Source organism: Vanacampus margaritifer, chromosome 4, assembly GCF_051991255.1.
Source record: "Vanacampus margaritifer isolate UIUO_Vmar chromosome 4, RoL_Vmar_1.0, whole genome shotgun sequence".
In the NCBI taxonomy this organism is placed as follows: domain Eukaryota; kingdom Metazoa; phylum Chordata; class Actinopteri; order Syngnathiformes; family Syngnathidae; genus Vanacampus; species Vanacampus margaritifer.
This window is the reverse complement of record NC_135435.1, coordinates 29,955,936-29,973,948: the sequence shown is the minus strand read 5'-3', so window position 1 is coordinate 29,973,948 and position 18,013 is coordinate 29,955,936. Positions and strand designations below refer to the sequence as shown.

General features: G+C 43.1%; 1 protein-coding gene across 3 annotated transcripts; it reads right to left on the bottom strand.

Moving 5' to 3' along the window:
* Nucleotides 1–392: 392 nt before the first annotated feature.
* On the bottom strand, nt 393–17,971 carry eprs1 (glutamyl-prolyl-tRNA synthetase 1). Of its 3 annotated transcripts, XM_077563951.1 has the most exons (35): nt 17,792–17,971; nt 16,644–16,728; nt 16,468–16,567; nt 15,993–16,149; nt 15,776–15,912; nt 15,581–15,681; nt 15,383–15,509; nt 15,128–15,320; nt 14,565–14,736; nt 14,192–14,425; nt 14,035–14,119; nt 11,888–11,947; nt 10,865–10,885; nt 10,438–10,548; nt 10,218–10,354; nt 9,706–9,913; nt 9,525–9,637; nt 8,642–8,765; nt 8,279–8,503; nt 7,879–8,052; nt 6,801–7,046; nt 6,157–6,366; nt 5,545–5,828; nt 5,311–5,362; nt 4,998–5,207; nt 4,847–4,919; nt 4,410–4,489; nt 4,220–4,321; nt 2,975–3,130; nt 2,697–2,894; nt 2,173–2,346; nt 1,939–2,099; nt 1,385–1,463; nt 1,122–1,186; nt 393–1,050 (listed from the first exon to the last, which is right to left on the bottom strand). In XM_077563951.1, exons 1-35 carry the CDS (start codon nt 17,832–17,834, stop codon nt 900–902), a joined length of 4,848 nt encoding a protein of 1,615 aa, XP_077420077.1. In that variant the 5' UTR covers nt 17,835–17,971; the 3' UTR covers nt 393–899. The 3 variants fall into 3 exon arrangements, with proteins under 3 accessions (XP_077420077.1, XP_077420078.1, XP_077420080.1); XM_077563952.1 differs by lacking the exon at nt 10,865–10,885 and having other exon boundaries at nt 17,792–17,970; XM_077563954.1 differs by lacking the exon at nt 6,801–7,046 and having other exon boundaries at nt 17,792–17,969.
* Nucleotides 17,972–18,013: the final 42 nt, after the last annotated feature.

Genomic DNA, 18,013 nt, shown 5'->3' with positions numbered 1-18,013 from the left:
CGCCCCTAAACACCCCCGCTGCAATAAAAGTTAAGAAGTTTCGTGAAATGTATGTTAATTAAAATATTTAAATATATTGCAACGTAATACTGTAGACCTTCTCAAAATTAATATCTAAATGAGTTCAGACTTAATCCAACACCAACAATCAATAGATTAAAATCAGTTAATTTTCTTACTTTGAAAATAAAAGCAGGACGTGATTTGTTGGGACGTTATGACGGGCGCGGTCGCCACAAGTTTGACAGGTTCACGTTTTGTTTTTTTATTGTGCAGTTATATCAACCTAACTTTCAAACGACAAATTTGTGTTTAATGTCATGTAAAGTTCGACAAATTTGTGTTAAATGTCATGTAAAGTTGTACAATTTGGTACAAACAAGAACAAAAACTGCCACTCAAGTAAGTTTATTATCTCAAGTTGTTCATATTGACGCCAGAGGATACATAGCTGGCTCACACAGCCAGCTATACATCATGTTTGGACTGCTGCAGATCAACAAGATGTTTTTGATGTTTTTTTTTTTTTTAATGCAAGCCAATGCAGAAGGGAGCTGGATGAAAAAAACGATTCAAAACTCAAGTTGAGAGTACCTGAGAGAGGCTCCATTAATTCCAAGATAGTTCATGATATGACTGTTTGGTTCCCCATGATGAATACGGTAGTATTTATGAATTATTTTCTATTTGTTGTGGAAGAAAATGTTTTGTATCTGTCACATGTGAGTTCTCTCACCCCCTCGTCCAACGATAGCATGTTTTCCTTTGAAAAACAAACAACTAAATGACAGAAGACTACAAGTGCCATTGAAAACCCTCCCACAAGAGATACAATACAAAAAAAAAAAGAATAGATGAAAGGAAGGGAATAAAAAGCCCTTTACTGCTACATAACATTCTCAGTAGCTACGTCCAAACATGGTGTAGTACTGAGCCGGCGCCTTGCTGCAGATGCACAGCTGACCGGGCTGCAGCGTCTTGAGTGGCGAGAAGGGGATGCACAGACTCTTGGCGCCCATGGATGGCGCTCCTGGCTCCTGGTCTTGATCCCTGACACACAAAACACAACTATTAGCACGCTAAAACTGCAAAAGAAGCAGAAAGAGGACACGTTGACATACTTGGCAGTGGTTTTCTTGATCCAGTCCTCACACTCCATGCCACCACAGAACGGAATCTGGACAATCTGCCGAACGGAACAACATGCATTAAGGAGGTTAGATACAATCGGGTAATCGGGCTGCTTTTGAGCTTTCCCCCGGCTATGTCTTGAAGATTATAAAACACAAGTACCACGCATATTAAATATCGGAATGTGTGTACGCTTTAATTAGCACGGTGAGACTGAGGAGAGGACGTCCTCTGGGTGGTGCCTGCTCCTCACCTTGCCAGAGTCAAGTTCCTTCTGGAATTGTTCCATCGTCTCTGCAGCCACCATGTGAGTCTTCAGGTCTTGTGATGCTCTGTTTAGAAATAATAATAAAATAAATAAACAAACACAAAGTATATTTGAGTGTTTATATTAATTTCTAATTGATGAACATGTGCGCCAGAATAATGCTAAGATTTCCTGCCCAGTCATTTTAATTGCGTTTCTTCCTTTCCCTTAACGTCAGCTTTACGGATGTCACATCCACTCCTGAGCAGTATGTTTTGATTGACGGATGGTATGATGTCATTGTTAATAAGTCACTAGACTCACTACAGACAGTGGCACCACCTGTTTTTTTGTTTTTTTATATATATATATTTTGTTTTTAATCACTGACACAAATTTTAACTTTTTTTTTTTTGTATAAAAACAGAAATTAGAGACTTTATTCATGAGCCGTATTGCTCAGACAAATGCTAATTATTACCTAACGTGCCGATAAAAAACAGTAAAGGTCACATGGGAGGAGTAAAAGCAATCAAATGTCAATGCTCTATCAATCTTACTTATTGAACAAGCAGATCTGAATGTCCTCCAACATGGCGGCCAGTTTCTTCTCCACCTCGGCTTCAGGGATGGTCACCTTCTCGCCAGTGTCTCTCCTCACAGCGACGCACTGCCGCTGCTGCATGTCCTTCGGGCCCACCTCCAGACGGATGGGAACCCCCTGGGGAAAAAGCAAGGCATTCATTCGCACCAATTTGAAAGGAATGGTTTCTGTTAAGGTGGCGACTTTCGACCTTGAGCTCCCAATGGTTGAACTTCCATCCTGGTGAGTAATTGTCGCGGCTGTCGCACTTGACTCTGATGTCGGCGACTTGCAGCCTGTTGAGGTATTTGGCGCACTGGTTCATCAGCGCTTCCTTTTCCTGGTCTGGCAGTGATGCTGTGATTCCGCATGGAATGATGACAACCTGAGCATCCATGTAAGCAGGACTTGACAATATGGCCTTCAAATTAAATACTGTTATATAGCGCATGCGTTTCTACTGCGGATTAAACATTTGTTGAGGTCCGTCACAAATCGAGCGACGCTGCTGAACCGTTGTGAAAGTAGAATCGCAGTTGAACTGTATTTTTAATTTCTTAAGTTTCTGTGACTAAAAAGTGAATGGAAGCCACACACACACGAGCTTTAAAAAAATGGAGAAAAAAAATCTTCCTGACAAATAAATCTTAATGAATCATCAAAACTCAATCGCCCAGCTTTACATGCAACTAACTTCAGTTGAAGATGAAGTACGGTGCAGACTCGAGTGTCTACCTGAAGACAGGCCACTCTGGGTGGCAGCACCAGGCCCCTGTTGTCTCCGTGCACCATGGTGAGGACGCCAATGGTCCTGGTGGTAAGACCCCAAGAGTTCTGGAAGGCCAACTGCTTCTCGCCAGGCTTCTTGGGGTCTTCGAACATGATCTCGAACATTCTAGAGAAGTTCTGACCGAGATGGTGGGACGTCGCACCCTGCAGCAGCCAGCAAACACAAAGGTTAGCAAACCAGTTCAGACTGCTCCCCAGCAAGCTCCCATGGAGGCGGTATATACTTGGATGGCTCGGCCGCTGGCGGAGATGAAGGCCTCCACGGTGGTGGTGTAATCTCCTCCTGCAAACTTCTCCTTCTCAGTCTTCCTGCCTTTCACCACTGGGATGGCCATCAGCTCCTCATACACTCTGGCGTACAGGTCCAGGATCTGAAGCACCTACAAAGCAAAGTGGAAAACAGATATAATGAGGCAGATTCTTAACTCTTTTCCTGCCAATGACGAGAATTCTCGTCAGATAAAAGCATGATGAAATGTGCCAGTGACGAGTCTCCTCGTCAACTAAGTTTTTTTTTTTTTTTATATGAATGGGTGGATTAGACTCTTGGACGTCTCTCCTCATCTGAAGCCCGGGAGGCACTGTAATGGTTAAATGGTGACCACTTGAGGGCAGTAGTTGTTGCCATTGCATAAAGAAGATCATGTGCAGATCCTGCAATGTACCTTTGCACACAGGAGAGTGCTTCTCTCTTGTACTTCACTCTTTACCACCATTTGTTTATTGGGTTTAAAACACATGTACACAAACACATTCCTGATAATTTGCCAAACGTTTTGTAAGTAATTTACCAAATGTGGAAATTTTTGTTGACACATATCTTCTGTAAATAAATTATTTTGCCATCAAAAATACATTTCAATTATTTTTATTCTTGTTAGATGAAGGGAAGGACTGTTGAGATCTTTGAGATGTCACAAAAACAAAATTATTAGTGTCGTGCAGAAAATGCATCTTTTTACAAAAAACAAATTTCCTCATTTTGTGAGAGATTGGTGAATCCTGTGAAACCAAGCTATTTTCAAATGGCGATTATTAAAGAACGGAATAAGGTAGGATCAAACTTTTTTTTTCTAATGAAAGAGCGGAATCCAATCTTAACAATATTCTGGGCAGCCTTGGAAATGAGTGAAAATGCTCAAAATCGGCTGGCACTTTAGGGGTTTTCTTTTAGGAAAACACTTGGCAATGAAAGAGTTAAAATGTCAAAATTAATGCTGTGAGAAAGTGTCATTATTAAGCGGCACAGTACTGTAATCACGTTGTAAATACATGTTTTTGGGCACCAGGATCAAAGGTGTAAGTCAGAGAATGTCTTCTTCTTCTTTGAACTATGAAAGCAGCTTGTAAAAAAAAAAAAAAAAAAAAAAAACGGGCAAATAAATTCTAATTAATCAATAAAAACTGATTAACCACCTTACAGGACTAATTTCTGAAAGAACCTCCTATGGTAAATCTATCATGGTTACCTCCTTAGTAGCCTCCTCTTTGGTAGCAAAGGCCGTATGTCCCTCCTGCCACAAGAACTCACGAGTCCTCAGGAAGGGCTGAGGGTGTTTGAACTCCCATCTCTGCAAGACGAGAGATGGGGCAAAGACGTAAGATTTCATGCTGTCTAACTTCAAAAGCCCGAAAGTACTGAATGGGAAATTGACTCACCACTACGTTACACCACTGGTTGAGCTTGATTGGCAGATCTCTATGGGACTGAACCCATTTGGCATAGGCTGGATACATCACTAAAACACAAAAACAGAGAGTTATTTTTTAGGTATGACTTAAAAACAAACAAAAAAAACAACTTGACCGTTGTGTAGAAAAGTCTACAAAAGTCATTGATTGGGGAAAAAATGAAAAAAAAAAAAGGTCATTTAAACCATTGTCCCCTCAATCCAACATTATTTTTCGCTCAACTTTCAAATAATTCTCTTTCAATTCGGTCTGCTTTTCATAAATTTCAGTTCTCCAGGCAATGTGTTGTGGTAAAGATGTCTATCATTACTTATTGACGCAAGTCAACACAAAAACACTTAAAAACACTTTGGAAGGAAATCACACTACACCGAAAAATCTGAATTTTTAAAACGATGTCTGACCTGTCTCGCTGGTGGGTCTGACAGCAATGGGCTCGGCCAACTCTGTCTTCCCTGAACGTGTGACCCAGGCAACCTGGAAAACAAGACAACGGACTTATAAAAATGTTTTTCATCGATGTATAACCTTATGATTATTTCTGTGCTAGATGACCTCTGGAGCAAAGTCTGCAATGTGCGTCTTCTCCTTCTCCAGGGCGGCCTGTGACACGAACATGGGAAAGTAACAGTTCTCCACACCCAGCTTCTTGATCTCGCGGTCAAAGAAGTCCTTGATGGCCTCCCAGATGGCGAAGGACCACGGGCGCAGCACGTAGCAGCCGCTCACGTCGTAGTATTCGATCATCTCCGCCTTGGTGATCACCTGCGTGGGACAAATGGTCAGTGAACAGAACTACTGTAGACAACACACGGGTATTATATACCACAAGAAAATGTTGTGGTCAAGTGAGCGTATTTGAATGTACCTGAGAATACCAGTCTGCCAGGTTCTCCTCTTTCTTAGCTTCTAAGCCCAAACTGAAAAGAATGAAGGCAGATTTAAATCAGAAGGGGTATTACAAAACAGCTGTCAATCACGTCCACAAGATGGACGAATCCAATATCCCAAGAAAGACTATATATGATTAATTGCTAGATCCTGTTGTTCTTAGCCTAGAACAGAGCAGGCAATACTTCGGCCACCTCTGTCCTGCTCTCACCGCGTTTGTTTCTTGGGTCCTGAACCATCTCCTGCACCACCAGCACCTCCGGCAGGATCCTTGCCCTGATTTGCTTTGTCTCCTTTCCCCTTCTTGGCTCCTCCGGCAGCTCCTCCTGCTGCACCTCCAGCTCCTCCTCCCTGCTTCTCAGACTTGTTCTCTCTCTCTTTGCGGTTCTTGTCCTCACCGCCAGCTGCCGCCACTGGTTTGTACTCCTGCCCGGTGAGTGTCTTGTATTTGTTCTTCAGGTCCAGCAAAGTCTTCACGGCTTCATCCACCTGATCCTGAAACAGACAGCTTCTGTGATGTGTGACCTTCTGCACAAAATGGTTCCCATTTTCCCCATCGTCCCCTGTTGCGAATAGTAATATTTTCTGTTAGTGGGCTTTAGCGCCATCTTTGTCATTTTAGAGCACAAATTATGCTGAAAAACGCATATAAATCCGTTTTCAGGAATTAAGAGATGATATGTAAAAAACAAAACAAACACACACACACACACACACACACACACACACACGCACACGCACACGCACACAAATGAGTGCCGTGAATATGTGAGGGTTTACTGCATCCATAACCACCACTCATGCTTTAATTGTTGGGTCTCACCTTGGGGGCTTTTTCAGACTTCAGCTTCCTGACCAACTCTCCCTGCTGAGCCACCTTCTCAAAGAGGCCAGTGGCAGCGGCAGCGTCATTCTGAACTGGAGCTGGAGCTTTCTGGGCCGGAGCTGCCTCGGGTTTGTACTCCTCGCCAGTGGCCTGCTTGTACTCTGCCTTCAGGGCGAGCAGCTGCTTGACCGCTGCGTCCACTTGGTCCTAATGGAGAACAAAAATAAAAATATAGCTAAACAAGTGACTGCTGAGTGCGAGTTGGATTAAGCCCCTCCTTTGAAATCCTAACATTGGCATTTGAGCCATCACAGCGAACAAGCCTTGCTTAAAACTTTTAAAGCCTAACTTTACTTTTTGAAAGCTAAAGCCTGGCTTGAAACAAAACCCCAAAATTGACATTTGAATTTGAAACCCTAACACTGGCTTGAAACCATGTTATTTGTTCGAAACCCTAGCAGCCAATGCTTGTAACCGTTACCATAGCATGAAACCCTAACCCATACTCGACTCTCTAATTTGAAATACTTACTTTGTTTTTAAAGTTTTATTTGAAATGATAAACTTGGCCTAAAACTCAGTGCAAGTTGATATGTATTCAAATCAGTTTTAAACTCTCATCTTAACAATCATGTGTATACCTTGGGTGCTTTTTGCGACTTGAGCTTCCGCACAAGCTCTCCCTGCTGCGCGACACGCTCGTACAGGCAGGATGAAGCAGAAGAAGAAGAGGAGGAGCGGGAGGAGGAAGAAGAAGAGGTCACAGCAGACGAAGGAGCAGTGGAAGCAGTAGCCGGGGCCATCCCGGGTTTGTAATCCTGACCCGTCAACTTTTTAAACTCGGCCTTGAGTGCCAGGAGCTGCTTGACCGCCGCGTCGATCTGGTCCTGGTACCATCAACACATTAGCGTGTAACAGCGTGACAACTGAACGCAAAAGCCATGCGAGTGATGACTCGGGGTGGGGGAGACGACGATTAGCGGGACGACATGACACATTAGCGGCCAAAGATGAGACGGTGTGAGGATGAACTTGACGGACAGATGAGGAACAAGACAAACAAGCAGAGTACTGACTAGCACCACTGAAGGAATGGATGGTTGGATGCATGTGATGTGACTATATCGTGTAAATACAGTGGAACCTCCCAAGTCAAACAGGACAAAATTGCAACAATGTGTGTAGTTTAACTGCAATTTTCATCATCCGTCATCTGGCACGCCAAATATATAAATTAGAGGTGGGAATCTTTGACTGGAATCTTTTGACTCCAACTTAACAGTGTAACAGAATGAACGGAACCACACTGTCCCTAAGTGGCCAAATCGTGTACAACATGAACAGTGCTCCCAATAAAAGGCACACACAAACAACAAAGGCAAGACAGTAAAAATAACTTAAATTAAATCGATTTTTTGACATTTAAAAGCCATTCTGAATCGTACTAAATGAGAATTGCGATTCTTATGAGAATCAATTTTTTGGCACACCCCTAATATAAATTTAATGGCGGTGAGCTTGAGCCATACTTTTTCCAAGTTCTCATCTAAACACACACAGTGATCCATTGCTTGCACAGTTCATAAAGATTTCATCATGAAGAAATTAACTTTATTTTCTTTCTAATGTTTTGAAATTAGAACTTCTTCAAAACTCAACTAGTTGTAACAGAACAGGCTTTGTTGGAGGTTCCACTGTAAAAACATTGTGGCGAGTTACCTTTGGCGCCTTCTCTGACTTCAGCTTCCTGACAAGCTCGCCCTGCTGAGAGACGCGTGTATACGGGCAGGGAGCAGAATCTCCTGATGGGGAAGCTGAAGCTGGGGCGGAGGCAGGGGCAGGGGGAGACATACCCGGCTTATAGTCCAATCCAGTCTGTTCCTTAAACTTAGCCTAGAAAAAAAAAAGGAATAAATTCATTGATCATCACAATTAGGATTTAATGATTTACAGTAAACCATAAAGGAAAATCTAAATTTTTGGTTAATTGTTCATAAAATTGTTCGCACCTAATCACACCATCGTTTAAACATAATTTGCAGATTTTTGTTCTTCTCGTCAGGGATTGGTTCCTAACCCTCATGTATAGCGAGGGCTCACTGCATATGAAAAGGTTTACCTTCAGGGTAAGAAGCTGCTTCACGGCCTTGTCCACTTCCTCTTTGGGCGCTTTGGCTGTCTTCAGCTGGCGGACACTTTCTCCCTGAGCGACGATGCTCGAGAAAAGCTCACAAACTGTGGCGGAAGAGGTGGGTGCAGGCGCAGGGGCAGCGGCTGGGGACGCTTTGGCAGCGGCTGGGGACGCTTTGGCAGCGGCTGGAGACGCTTTGGCAGCAGCAGGGGCCTGACCAAGAAGTACGGCAGTACTGTTGTCATTACATGAGGGGTGGGGAGTAAGGGTGTTGTCTACTTTAAACTGGGACGCAATCCCTTAAAAACAGCCCAGAGTTGAATGAAATAATAAAACAAAGTGGACATTCACCGTGTTGGTGGATGCCTGGCCCTTGCCCCTGTCTTTGTCTTTGGACCCGGCAGTGGGCATCTCCTTGACATGACCATCGGGAATGTAGATGAGGATGCATGGACTCTCCCTGCAGCTGTTAGGACTGCAGAACAAAGTCATTATCTTCATCAAATTGCAATATAATAAAACCATAAGATACTCGGATTTTTCTGTAAAACTTTTTACGGTTATTGTACTTTTTATCATGTTGATTTTTTTTTTTTACAGCAGCGAAATCTTCATATTTTCATTCTAATAAATTGAAAATATGGTGAGTTTTCATGCACATTTAGTAAGTTTCAAAATATAGAAGGCAAATTTATTGAACATGTGACCAGAAAACCCGGATAGAAACGTCACACGTGAGTGACACGAGCACAATTAATATTGAACATGCCTATGCAAATGCCTTTAACGTTTGATCCTGTCAGGATTAGGCCGCATATCAAATAAATGTAGTGCCTGCCATATGTTGAGTTTTCAGAAAGAAAGTAAGTTCAAGTCAAGCCAGCCACCACAATGATTGTTCATGCAACACATAACGGCAACATGGCGTAATGTTAATGTGGCCTCTCCTCTTTTGAAAGAAGTATCCGCGATTATAAACAAAAGGCAGGAATAAGTTGCCTGTACTCATATCTGTGTTTAAAATGATCAGCAGGACCAGCAAAACAAATCACTTTTCGCGATTAGTGGCCATTATGGACACACCCAGTTTATTGACAATTCTGACAAGTGCAATAAACTAATATAGAGGTGTATTTTTTAGCTTTGATGCACTTTTCCAAACTAAACAAATTACTACCAATCTAGCCATACATAATAAATGTTGTTTTTTTTAAATCAGCCTCCTTCTGCTTACCTGACTGGCTCGTAGGGCTGGTCACAGATGTAGAATCCCCGCCTCTGGAGCTGAATAATGTCACCTTTCTTCAGAGACTTCAGGCAGGGGTCACCCACCATCTTCTCCTCAATCTGAAACATCACACAGTCATGTCAATAACAAGTCCACATCCACTCAGATCAATCGAACCGGCGCACACCTTGCTGTCTCTGTTGATGTAGTCCTTGAAGTCGTCATCCTTGGTGATGACCGCTTTGGTGATGAGGGGCTGGTAGTTGATGCAGATGGTTGGCAGGAGGGGGGCGACGGCGGTCTCCGTTAGCCAGGTGATCTTGGTAGTCTTCTTGAAGTCCTTGTTGTCCAGGTCCAGGCGCGCCTCCATGGACAGGATCTTACCGTCGGCCCCTCTGAGCAGAGCGGAAAAGAAAAGCCATGTGAGCATATTTCCCACTTAAACGATGGCTCACATGCTCTAAATAAATTTCCAGATACTTGAATAAATAAACTATGCACCTAAAATAGAAGCATCCTTTTGTGCATTTGTTGGCTCTAATCACATGAACTACAACTGTACTACATTGATTTATTTCCTCTGTGCTTGGAGCCAAAACTTCAGTTGCTCGAGTGATAAAAAAAAAAAAAGCAGCACATTTCATTTATGTACTGTGTATGCATACGATATGACATGAGATGAATAATTAAGGTTCCTACTTGTTGATCTTGGTGATGATGAGGTTGCCCCAGTTAATGAAGGTGACCACCTCACCCTCCGTGAACGTCTCGGCATCCGCTCCTTCCACCAGCACTCGGGGTCCGTACCACACCTGCTTCATCCCCACCTCGGCATTCTACGTGGAAGTGAGATTCTCAGCCACTGCATGTGTGTGTGTGTGTCAGAGTATACTTGTGTATGTAAGGAAGAACTGCACACCTTTGGATGCTTGGCCACTTCTTTCATCTCCTCCGCAGCTTCCGGAACAGACACAGGAACCACGTATGAGCTGGAGAGAGCCGTGTATCTGGGTGCTACTGGGTCAATCACCTAAAACATGCACACAATGATTAAAGAAAAGTTAAATATGGTTGAAAAAAAAAATCAAATATCCTTCAGGAGAGACATGAGAGGGGGGAAAACAGACTTAATGAGTGAATCTGCTACATGCAGGTAAAAAACGAAAAAACAAAAAAAACAGCTGCTTGTTCAGTCCACAATCCACTTTAGCAACTTAATTCTTTCCAAGCTCTTAAAAAAGTCCCCTTCTTGCATCTCAACCAAAGTTAACAGCGGCTCAGCCTAAAGCAGAATTACGGAAGGAGGGTGTTGAGGAGGATGGAGAGGATGTGGCAGAGAGGAGTACCTTCACGCAGCTAACAGGCAGCTTGGAAACACACAAGAGTGAGGAGATGCCGTCACATATGCACACACGAGTACAGTTGGGAAAAGGTAGCACAAACTCCAATGTTGAACCTTCCAAAAAGTAGTGCAATCTCACTCGGGAGCTCCAACCATTGTCATCCGAAACCACAGCAGAAAACAATTGCGCTCAGTGGCCACATTTGATTGAAAAACAAAAACAAAACAAAACTCATTCATAGATTAAGTTAAATTGCATATCTAAATATCTATAATAGTATATATATTTTTTTTTATGTGCTCAATTATTATTAGAATGTGTTTAATAATTAACCAAGTATTTATACAGAAATGGTAACTGTATTTGACAAATTGCTGATTGCAAATGTTCAAGTGGGAGCGGGCTGTTCATGGACACAGGCCATACTTTGTTGACCTGCAATCAATTCATTTTAAGAGGGCCGAAAAACATGTAAACCTAACTTAAAAAACACACTAAATAATACAGGACTCAGCACATATTTATTGTGACAATGCGTATAAAAATCCTTGTCTCGCCATTTCCACTTTGTTACTTTTTATTTTCATGTGTCATTATTGTTGCTTAACTGCTACATATCAGTTTTAACATGACATCAGCTGGAAAAAAAACACAAAAGATAACATGTACAGCATACTGCGGATTAGGCTATTATTTGAACATACCGGATTCATGTGTGAAGTAGCCAGCCAAGAAAACAACATGTAGCACAAATGAGAAAAAGAAAAAGTAAATGTGGGACACAAGAGGGTACGATTTATTGGATGGTAGGGGAAAAGCTTCTCGTATTATTGAGTTAAGGGGGTGAAAAGGAAATGAAGGGATGAACGAGCCATACTATTTGTCCGACTGAACTCGTCACTAAGCAAGCTTCAACGCCAGCCTCTATTTACTCTGGCTTGGCAACCTCAAGAAAAGCGCCGTGTAACATTTCCAGTATTCTCTCATTCTTTGTGCAATGATGCAAGATAAGAGGGGAAGCCGTACCTTCTTATTAAAGGCCCAGATCTTGTCCCACTCCATGTTCACCACTGACCTGGATCCACCCTATAAGTGAAGAGATATGTTTCATCAACAGTTAGAAATATGACAAGGAAATGCATTATTCCACCCTTTAAACATCTTTTATTAATCTCAAGCATTAGGGTGGACATCTACCCATATTGTGTGTGTTACTTACTTATAATTAGGGGTGCAACTGTTTCAGATTTTGGTGTACGATTATTGTCTGAGAAAAAAACGTGGTTTTACGGTTATTCTTGTAGACATTAACTCTTTGACTGCCAGACGTTTTCAGAAAAGGGATGCCGTGGGTGCCAGCCGATTTAAGCATTTTTGACTGATTTTTCAAGGTCCACAGAAAATTATGTGTTTGGACTATGGAAACACACATACTACCAAATGAAAGATTGGACTCTCATCTTCCATCAGAAAAAAAAGTTTGTTTCTACCTTATTCCGTTTTTCAGTAATCAAAAATAGAAAATGGTTAGTTTCACCTCTGTTTTGAAAAAAAAACGTCTTTTAACGTCTTTGGCACTCCTCCATAGGATTTTACTAAACGTTATTTAATGTTTTTTTGGCAGTCAAAGAGTTAACAAAAGTGGGGAAAAAAAGTTAAACTAATACAAATAGTTCAAATAAAATTTTGACGTCTATAGCCGTCAATGGCAGTGAATGAGTTAAAGAAAAAAATCATATCGGCATTTTTTGAAATTTTTTACTTTTAACAACAATAAATAACTGAAAATATATATTTTTTAAGTTGCTGCCTTATTAAACAAATACAGCAGATTAGACAGACTCTTAAAATATGGTTTGGGCACTATGTATAACAAGTAGACGGTATGTACCCTCTTTACTCATCTTTTTCTTTCACCTTTCAATTTCTTTCCATTTCAACCATATTTACAGGTGAGATGTTCATCCACAGCCTTTAAACTGGCTATTTGTGCAGTTTACCGCTACTCATGTAGGCATTTTGCGGCGATAATGCATATGCCGAGATACGTTTCTTGGGATTCCCAAGATGGCGGCCCCGCGGCTTCAAAAGTGTCGGCCTATGGCTTCTCCAGTGGGCGGCCGTGGATGTGGGGGCTCGCGGGAGCACCCCGCCCTGCCGTGGACCGGAGCCCCGGGGTTGGGTAGGCAGCCGGTGGTCGGTCGGTGGTGATGGAGCGGCGGTTCCCGGCGGCTGCGACGGCCAGAGAGGCCCAACCGCCACGCCCCGCGGGGCCTCCGTTTCGCTCGCCGCCGCCTTGTTTCGGCCTCCCCTTTACCCACGTCTACTCAATCTGGTCCAGGCCGGGCCACGGCCGCCTCGGAACCCTACCCACAGTCGTCGGGTACGCAACTCTGCCCGGGTGGCGTTCAAAGCTGAGCCCTGCACTGTTGTGCGCCCGCTAAATGGGCCATGTGGAAACAGAAGAGCTATGAACTATGCCGCATGACTTATTTTGCGCCGCATGTAAGCGGAAATAACCGGTGTTATTGAACGGCTGCAGTCATTTAATCCTGATGTTTAAAAACCACGGTTAATAGTAAGACCGGTTAATTGCTGCACTCTACTTATAATATGGGCAATTATCAATATTTTCGATGTGGGTGTTGTGAAGTTGCTTAAAACAGTAGTCTTAACATTGTGTGTATTTTAAAGAATATCCTGTATATATTTTTATGTTTTTATATTATCAACTGTCGTTTAGAGGCGGCGCCTAAGGCGCTGCTCAACTTGCTCAAACTGTTTTGTGTTTTTCCATGACGTATGAAAACAGAAACTTAACCATGTTTATATGAAACGAAACTGAAACTTAACTGTAATAAAAGCGACTTGTGGCCGGGGGAGGAGAGGGAGTCGGACGGAGCCGAGCGTGAGTTAACGTCTCACGTCTCCCCTTCTCTCCCCAGCCGCGGTTGCATTCAAACAAAGCACAGCTTCTGCCTCGTTTTTCCTTTGTGCACGGTCGGTAACTAAGGGGATCTGTAATATCAGACCCAACAGTGTCGATTACTTTATTACGCTATTTGCATCAAGGCTTAATTCCTAAACTCATAATAGCCACTTTGGCCAATAATTCAAGAGCCACATTGGCGCCTTTTAGGACAATAGCAGTCACACCGACGGGTTGAACATACCTGTGCTGCGATGAACTGTTTCAGGCCCTCCACAGTCATTCCTCTCCTCAAGACCCCTCTGACTGTGGGGAAGCGAGGGTCGTCCCTGAGAAAGTGTGACCGTGACATCAACTTGTGCATCGTGTAAGGCGGCGCTAGTAACCAAGCCCAACCTCACCATCCATCCACGTATCCCTCATCCACGAACCACGTCAGCTTGCGTTTGGACAGCACCGTGTTGTTAAGGTTGAGGCGGGCATACTCCCAAATGTACGGCTTCCTCAGGCGCAGTGCGTTGATGAACCAATAATACTGCTCGTCACGGTCGTGGTATTCGGTGGTCCTCAGGGCATGCGTCACATTCTCTCTGCTGTCCACGATAGGGCAGGCGAAGTCGTATGTTGGGTAGACCCTGGAAGAGAAACAAGACATGGTAATCAGGTTGGAAATACTCCCTGGCAGAAAACGGCTAAACTGTTCTAATTCATCCCTGCTGACCGCCAGAGGCAGCTGGTCACAGTTGTGATTATTGTTGTAATTAATTAGAGTACTTGTATGCGTCTCCGGTGCGAGGGTGGGGGGCGTTCTTGCAGCGGTACAGCGTGGGGTCCCGCATGCAGCCGTTGTTGGAGTTCATGTCGATCTTGGCCCTCATGCAGCACATCTGACCACGCACGGTGCCGGCTTTCATCTCTGTCCATAGCTTCATGTTCTGCTCCACAGCTTTAAAAAAATACAAATAGCCATATTCTAGTCATACTGGCTCTTTGCTGTTTGGACAAAGATTTAAAAAATATTCGTAAACATTTGAAATGTATTTGTAATCAACTACTTTTAATTAATTACTTTAAATGTAATCATTTTATATGTTGTTTTTTTGGGGGGAGGTGTCAAAACAAGTCATTTACATTGAAATAAGAGTAGTCTATAATTGACTCCTGTCTTACAGAATACATCAGCAGTAATAAATAAATATATGCCTGAACGCTTGCCTGGGAGCTCGTGCCGTACTAACTAGCCTTGAAATGACCTGCAGGTCGAATGGCAATATTGGCAGGTATACAATTCATTGTTGGCAACTAAAACGAATGTATAGTATGTTTTCCCGACGTACTGTTATTCCTGCACTTGGACCCGGTACGCTGCTCCCGCTCCAGCTTCATTTCCTCAGGGGGCGTATCATCGATGTAGGCCTTGCCCTCGGACATCAGCTGCTCAGCCAGCTGCATGATGACGCCGAAGTGGTTGCTGGTGTAGGTGAACTGGTCCGGCTTGATCTGCAGCATAGCCACGTCCTCCAGGATCACCTGAAAAGATGCACAGGCATGTTATGACATGCTGTCAAAATGTGATTCTTTCTGTTTCTCACCTTTTCAAAGTCCTCCTTCTCCTTCTCCGGGTTGGTGTCGTCAAAGCGCATGATGAGCTGGCCTTTAAAGGTGACCTGGTAGTGCTGGTTGAGCAAAGCGGCCTTGGCATGACCGATGTGCAGATACCTGACAGCAAAGACAAAGAGATGAGAATCGACTAACAAAATCTAGTATTTAGCTTCCTGGGTGAGCCTCACCCGCTGGCTTCAGGTGGGAATCGAACAACCACCTTGCCCATCTCAGCTCCGGGCAGGTCCACAAACTTTCCGACATCGGCCTTCTTGTCCTTCACCTCCGACTGACAAGCATATGAGAAAATCGGCACAAAAGAATGAATACATGCACATAAAATATAAACAATCTGTACAAATACTAGGCACTGCATGGCTTACATTTAATCTAGATGATGGAGCTTTCTTGCTGGTGTATTTGTTGTCCAAGGCAGTGAAAGGAACCTGAGAACTCAGGAAAAAGAACCACCGACTGACATGGCTGAAAGCCTTGTCCTTGTTGGGCCAGGCGCTGTGACCTTGAGAAGCCAAAACACCACAATTAACAAAACGTTTTAAACTACAAACTCATCAAGATCGCGTTTTTAAAGGCGCTCGCCTTTGAGGGCGGCCCACACGGACATGTCGGCCAGGGTGAGCGCGTGGCCCACCAGGAAGGTTCTCAGCGACAGGGCTTTGTCCAGCTCGGCCAGAGACGCGCTCAAATCGGGCTGGCTGCAAAGACGATGGCCGCTGAATTCCAGCCAGTGATCCACCTGCGGACATCACAAAAAAAACCTCTCATGAAGCTAAAGAAAAAGACAAAATTAAGTTTAATCTAAATTTTAACGCACAAAATGGAGGTTGACCAGTGTACAGGAACATATTGTGTTATTATTGGGGCTTACATTGTGTTACTGCATTGCATGAAATCTGGTTGTTTAAATCAAGATTATGGAAAAACTTTTTATCCAATTATATTTAAATTCCCCAATCAAAACACAACCTTCAATTTCTTCTGCTTTGTTCCTCTTTATTCCCATGGAAAGTTTTCAATTTTGAAAATTCACAGATTCACAGAAGGGTACACACACCTCAGTCTGCTCCATCAGGTTGGATCCATAGAGGCCGAGAACAGGCGCCACTCGCGCCAAGTATCGGCTGATGGAGTTTGCATCATTGAACTCGATGCCACTGCGGGAACGACAACAAACAGCTTTTAACTTCTAACATGGGCGGAGCTGGTTTCAGACAGAGGTTGTCGGCTTACTCAGAGACGTGAAGGCGAGTGTCCTTGCCTTCCTCCACTGACAACTGCACGCTTCCTTTCACGTGTTCGGCGGTCAGGAGGGCTCCTGAGGAGACAGTATGATATCAATGTGAAACAACTGATTCTTCTCTGGCAGTCTTGTTAGTGAGCGTGGGAGATCTGGTGCTAAGGGAAGACTTTTAAAAGTGTGTTTTGTAGTCTTGCATCAGCTGATGCATGCAGTACCCACTCAGCTCTGTGTCGCTGTTTAGCCGCTTTGACAGCGCTGTGAAAGCTGGAACGACGCTATTAAACTTAGGGTTAGTCCTTAATGCACTTCTACACTGACCAAAAATACATTTTGTACTCAAATAATAGTGCAACCAACAAACATGCATGCGGGGATTTCGATAGCACCATCAAATCAACCGTTTGCGCTGGTTCGGGCTAGTTTCTGGGCTGATGCAACACACGGTAAACCTTCACCCTCACTTATATTTACGTTACGATTTAACGTTCAAAATATTGATTCAACAGAGGAAACAACGCGCATAGACTTAAAATAAAAGTAGAACTGATCTTTTTGGCATAAAGTAACTGAAATTATTCGTCGGTTTTGTCGCTTGTTTTGAATGCCACGACGACACGATCACTAATTGGAAGCTCACTCACGTACACGCCCCAATCAAGCATGCTAAAACATATATATATATATATATATATATATATATATATATATATATATATATATATATATATATATATATATATATATATATATATATATATATATATATATATGTGTGTGTGTGTGTAAGTACTTACATTTATATTAGTAACAGTGTTACAGTTTTTGTTCATTCACTTTATTGACGTATTGGGAGATTCAGCACACATTATTCCATTTAAAGTCATGATACCACCATTGTTTTGTTTACTTTGGTGGCACAAAAGCTATCTAAATAGCCGATGTATTTTTGCCTATTCCAAACAAAAAATATAAATAGATATCCGAGTACAAATGAGGCTAATTCGCCACTAATGTGATTGTGTTTTTATCCCAGCGGTGGACACGTAGCCGTGCTAATAGCTACTTAGCAGCCTAGCCAGTTCAGCTGTCACTCATGGCTATTTCTTATTAGAAAACTCAGCCAGAAGTTATCACTCACCTAAAGGCGGGTTGCTAGTGTTGATGATCAGGTTTAACGCCATGCTGTGAGACGCGGGTGCCTTCTCTCCGTGTGCGAAAAGAGCCTACAACTACTAAATTTGCTAGCAGTCAATGATTGTAAACCCGACTAGCTCGCCACACTCAACCGCAAGGGGAGCGTGGAGACGGCGAGCGTACTTCTTCGTGGTTTCGTTTGGCGACCGCTTTGCAACCATATGAC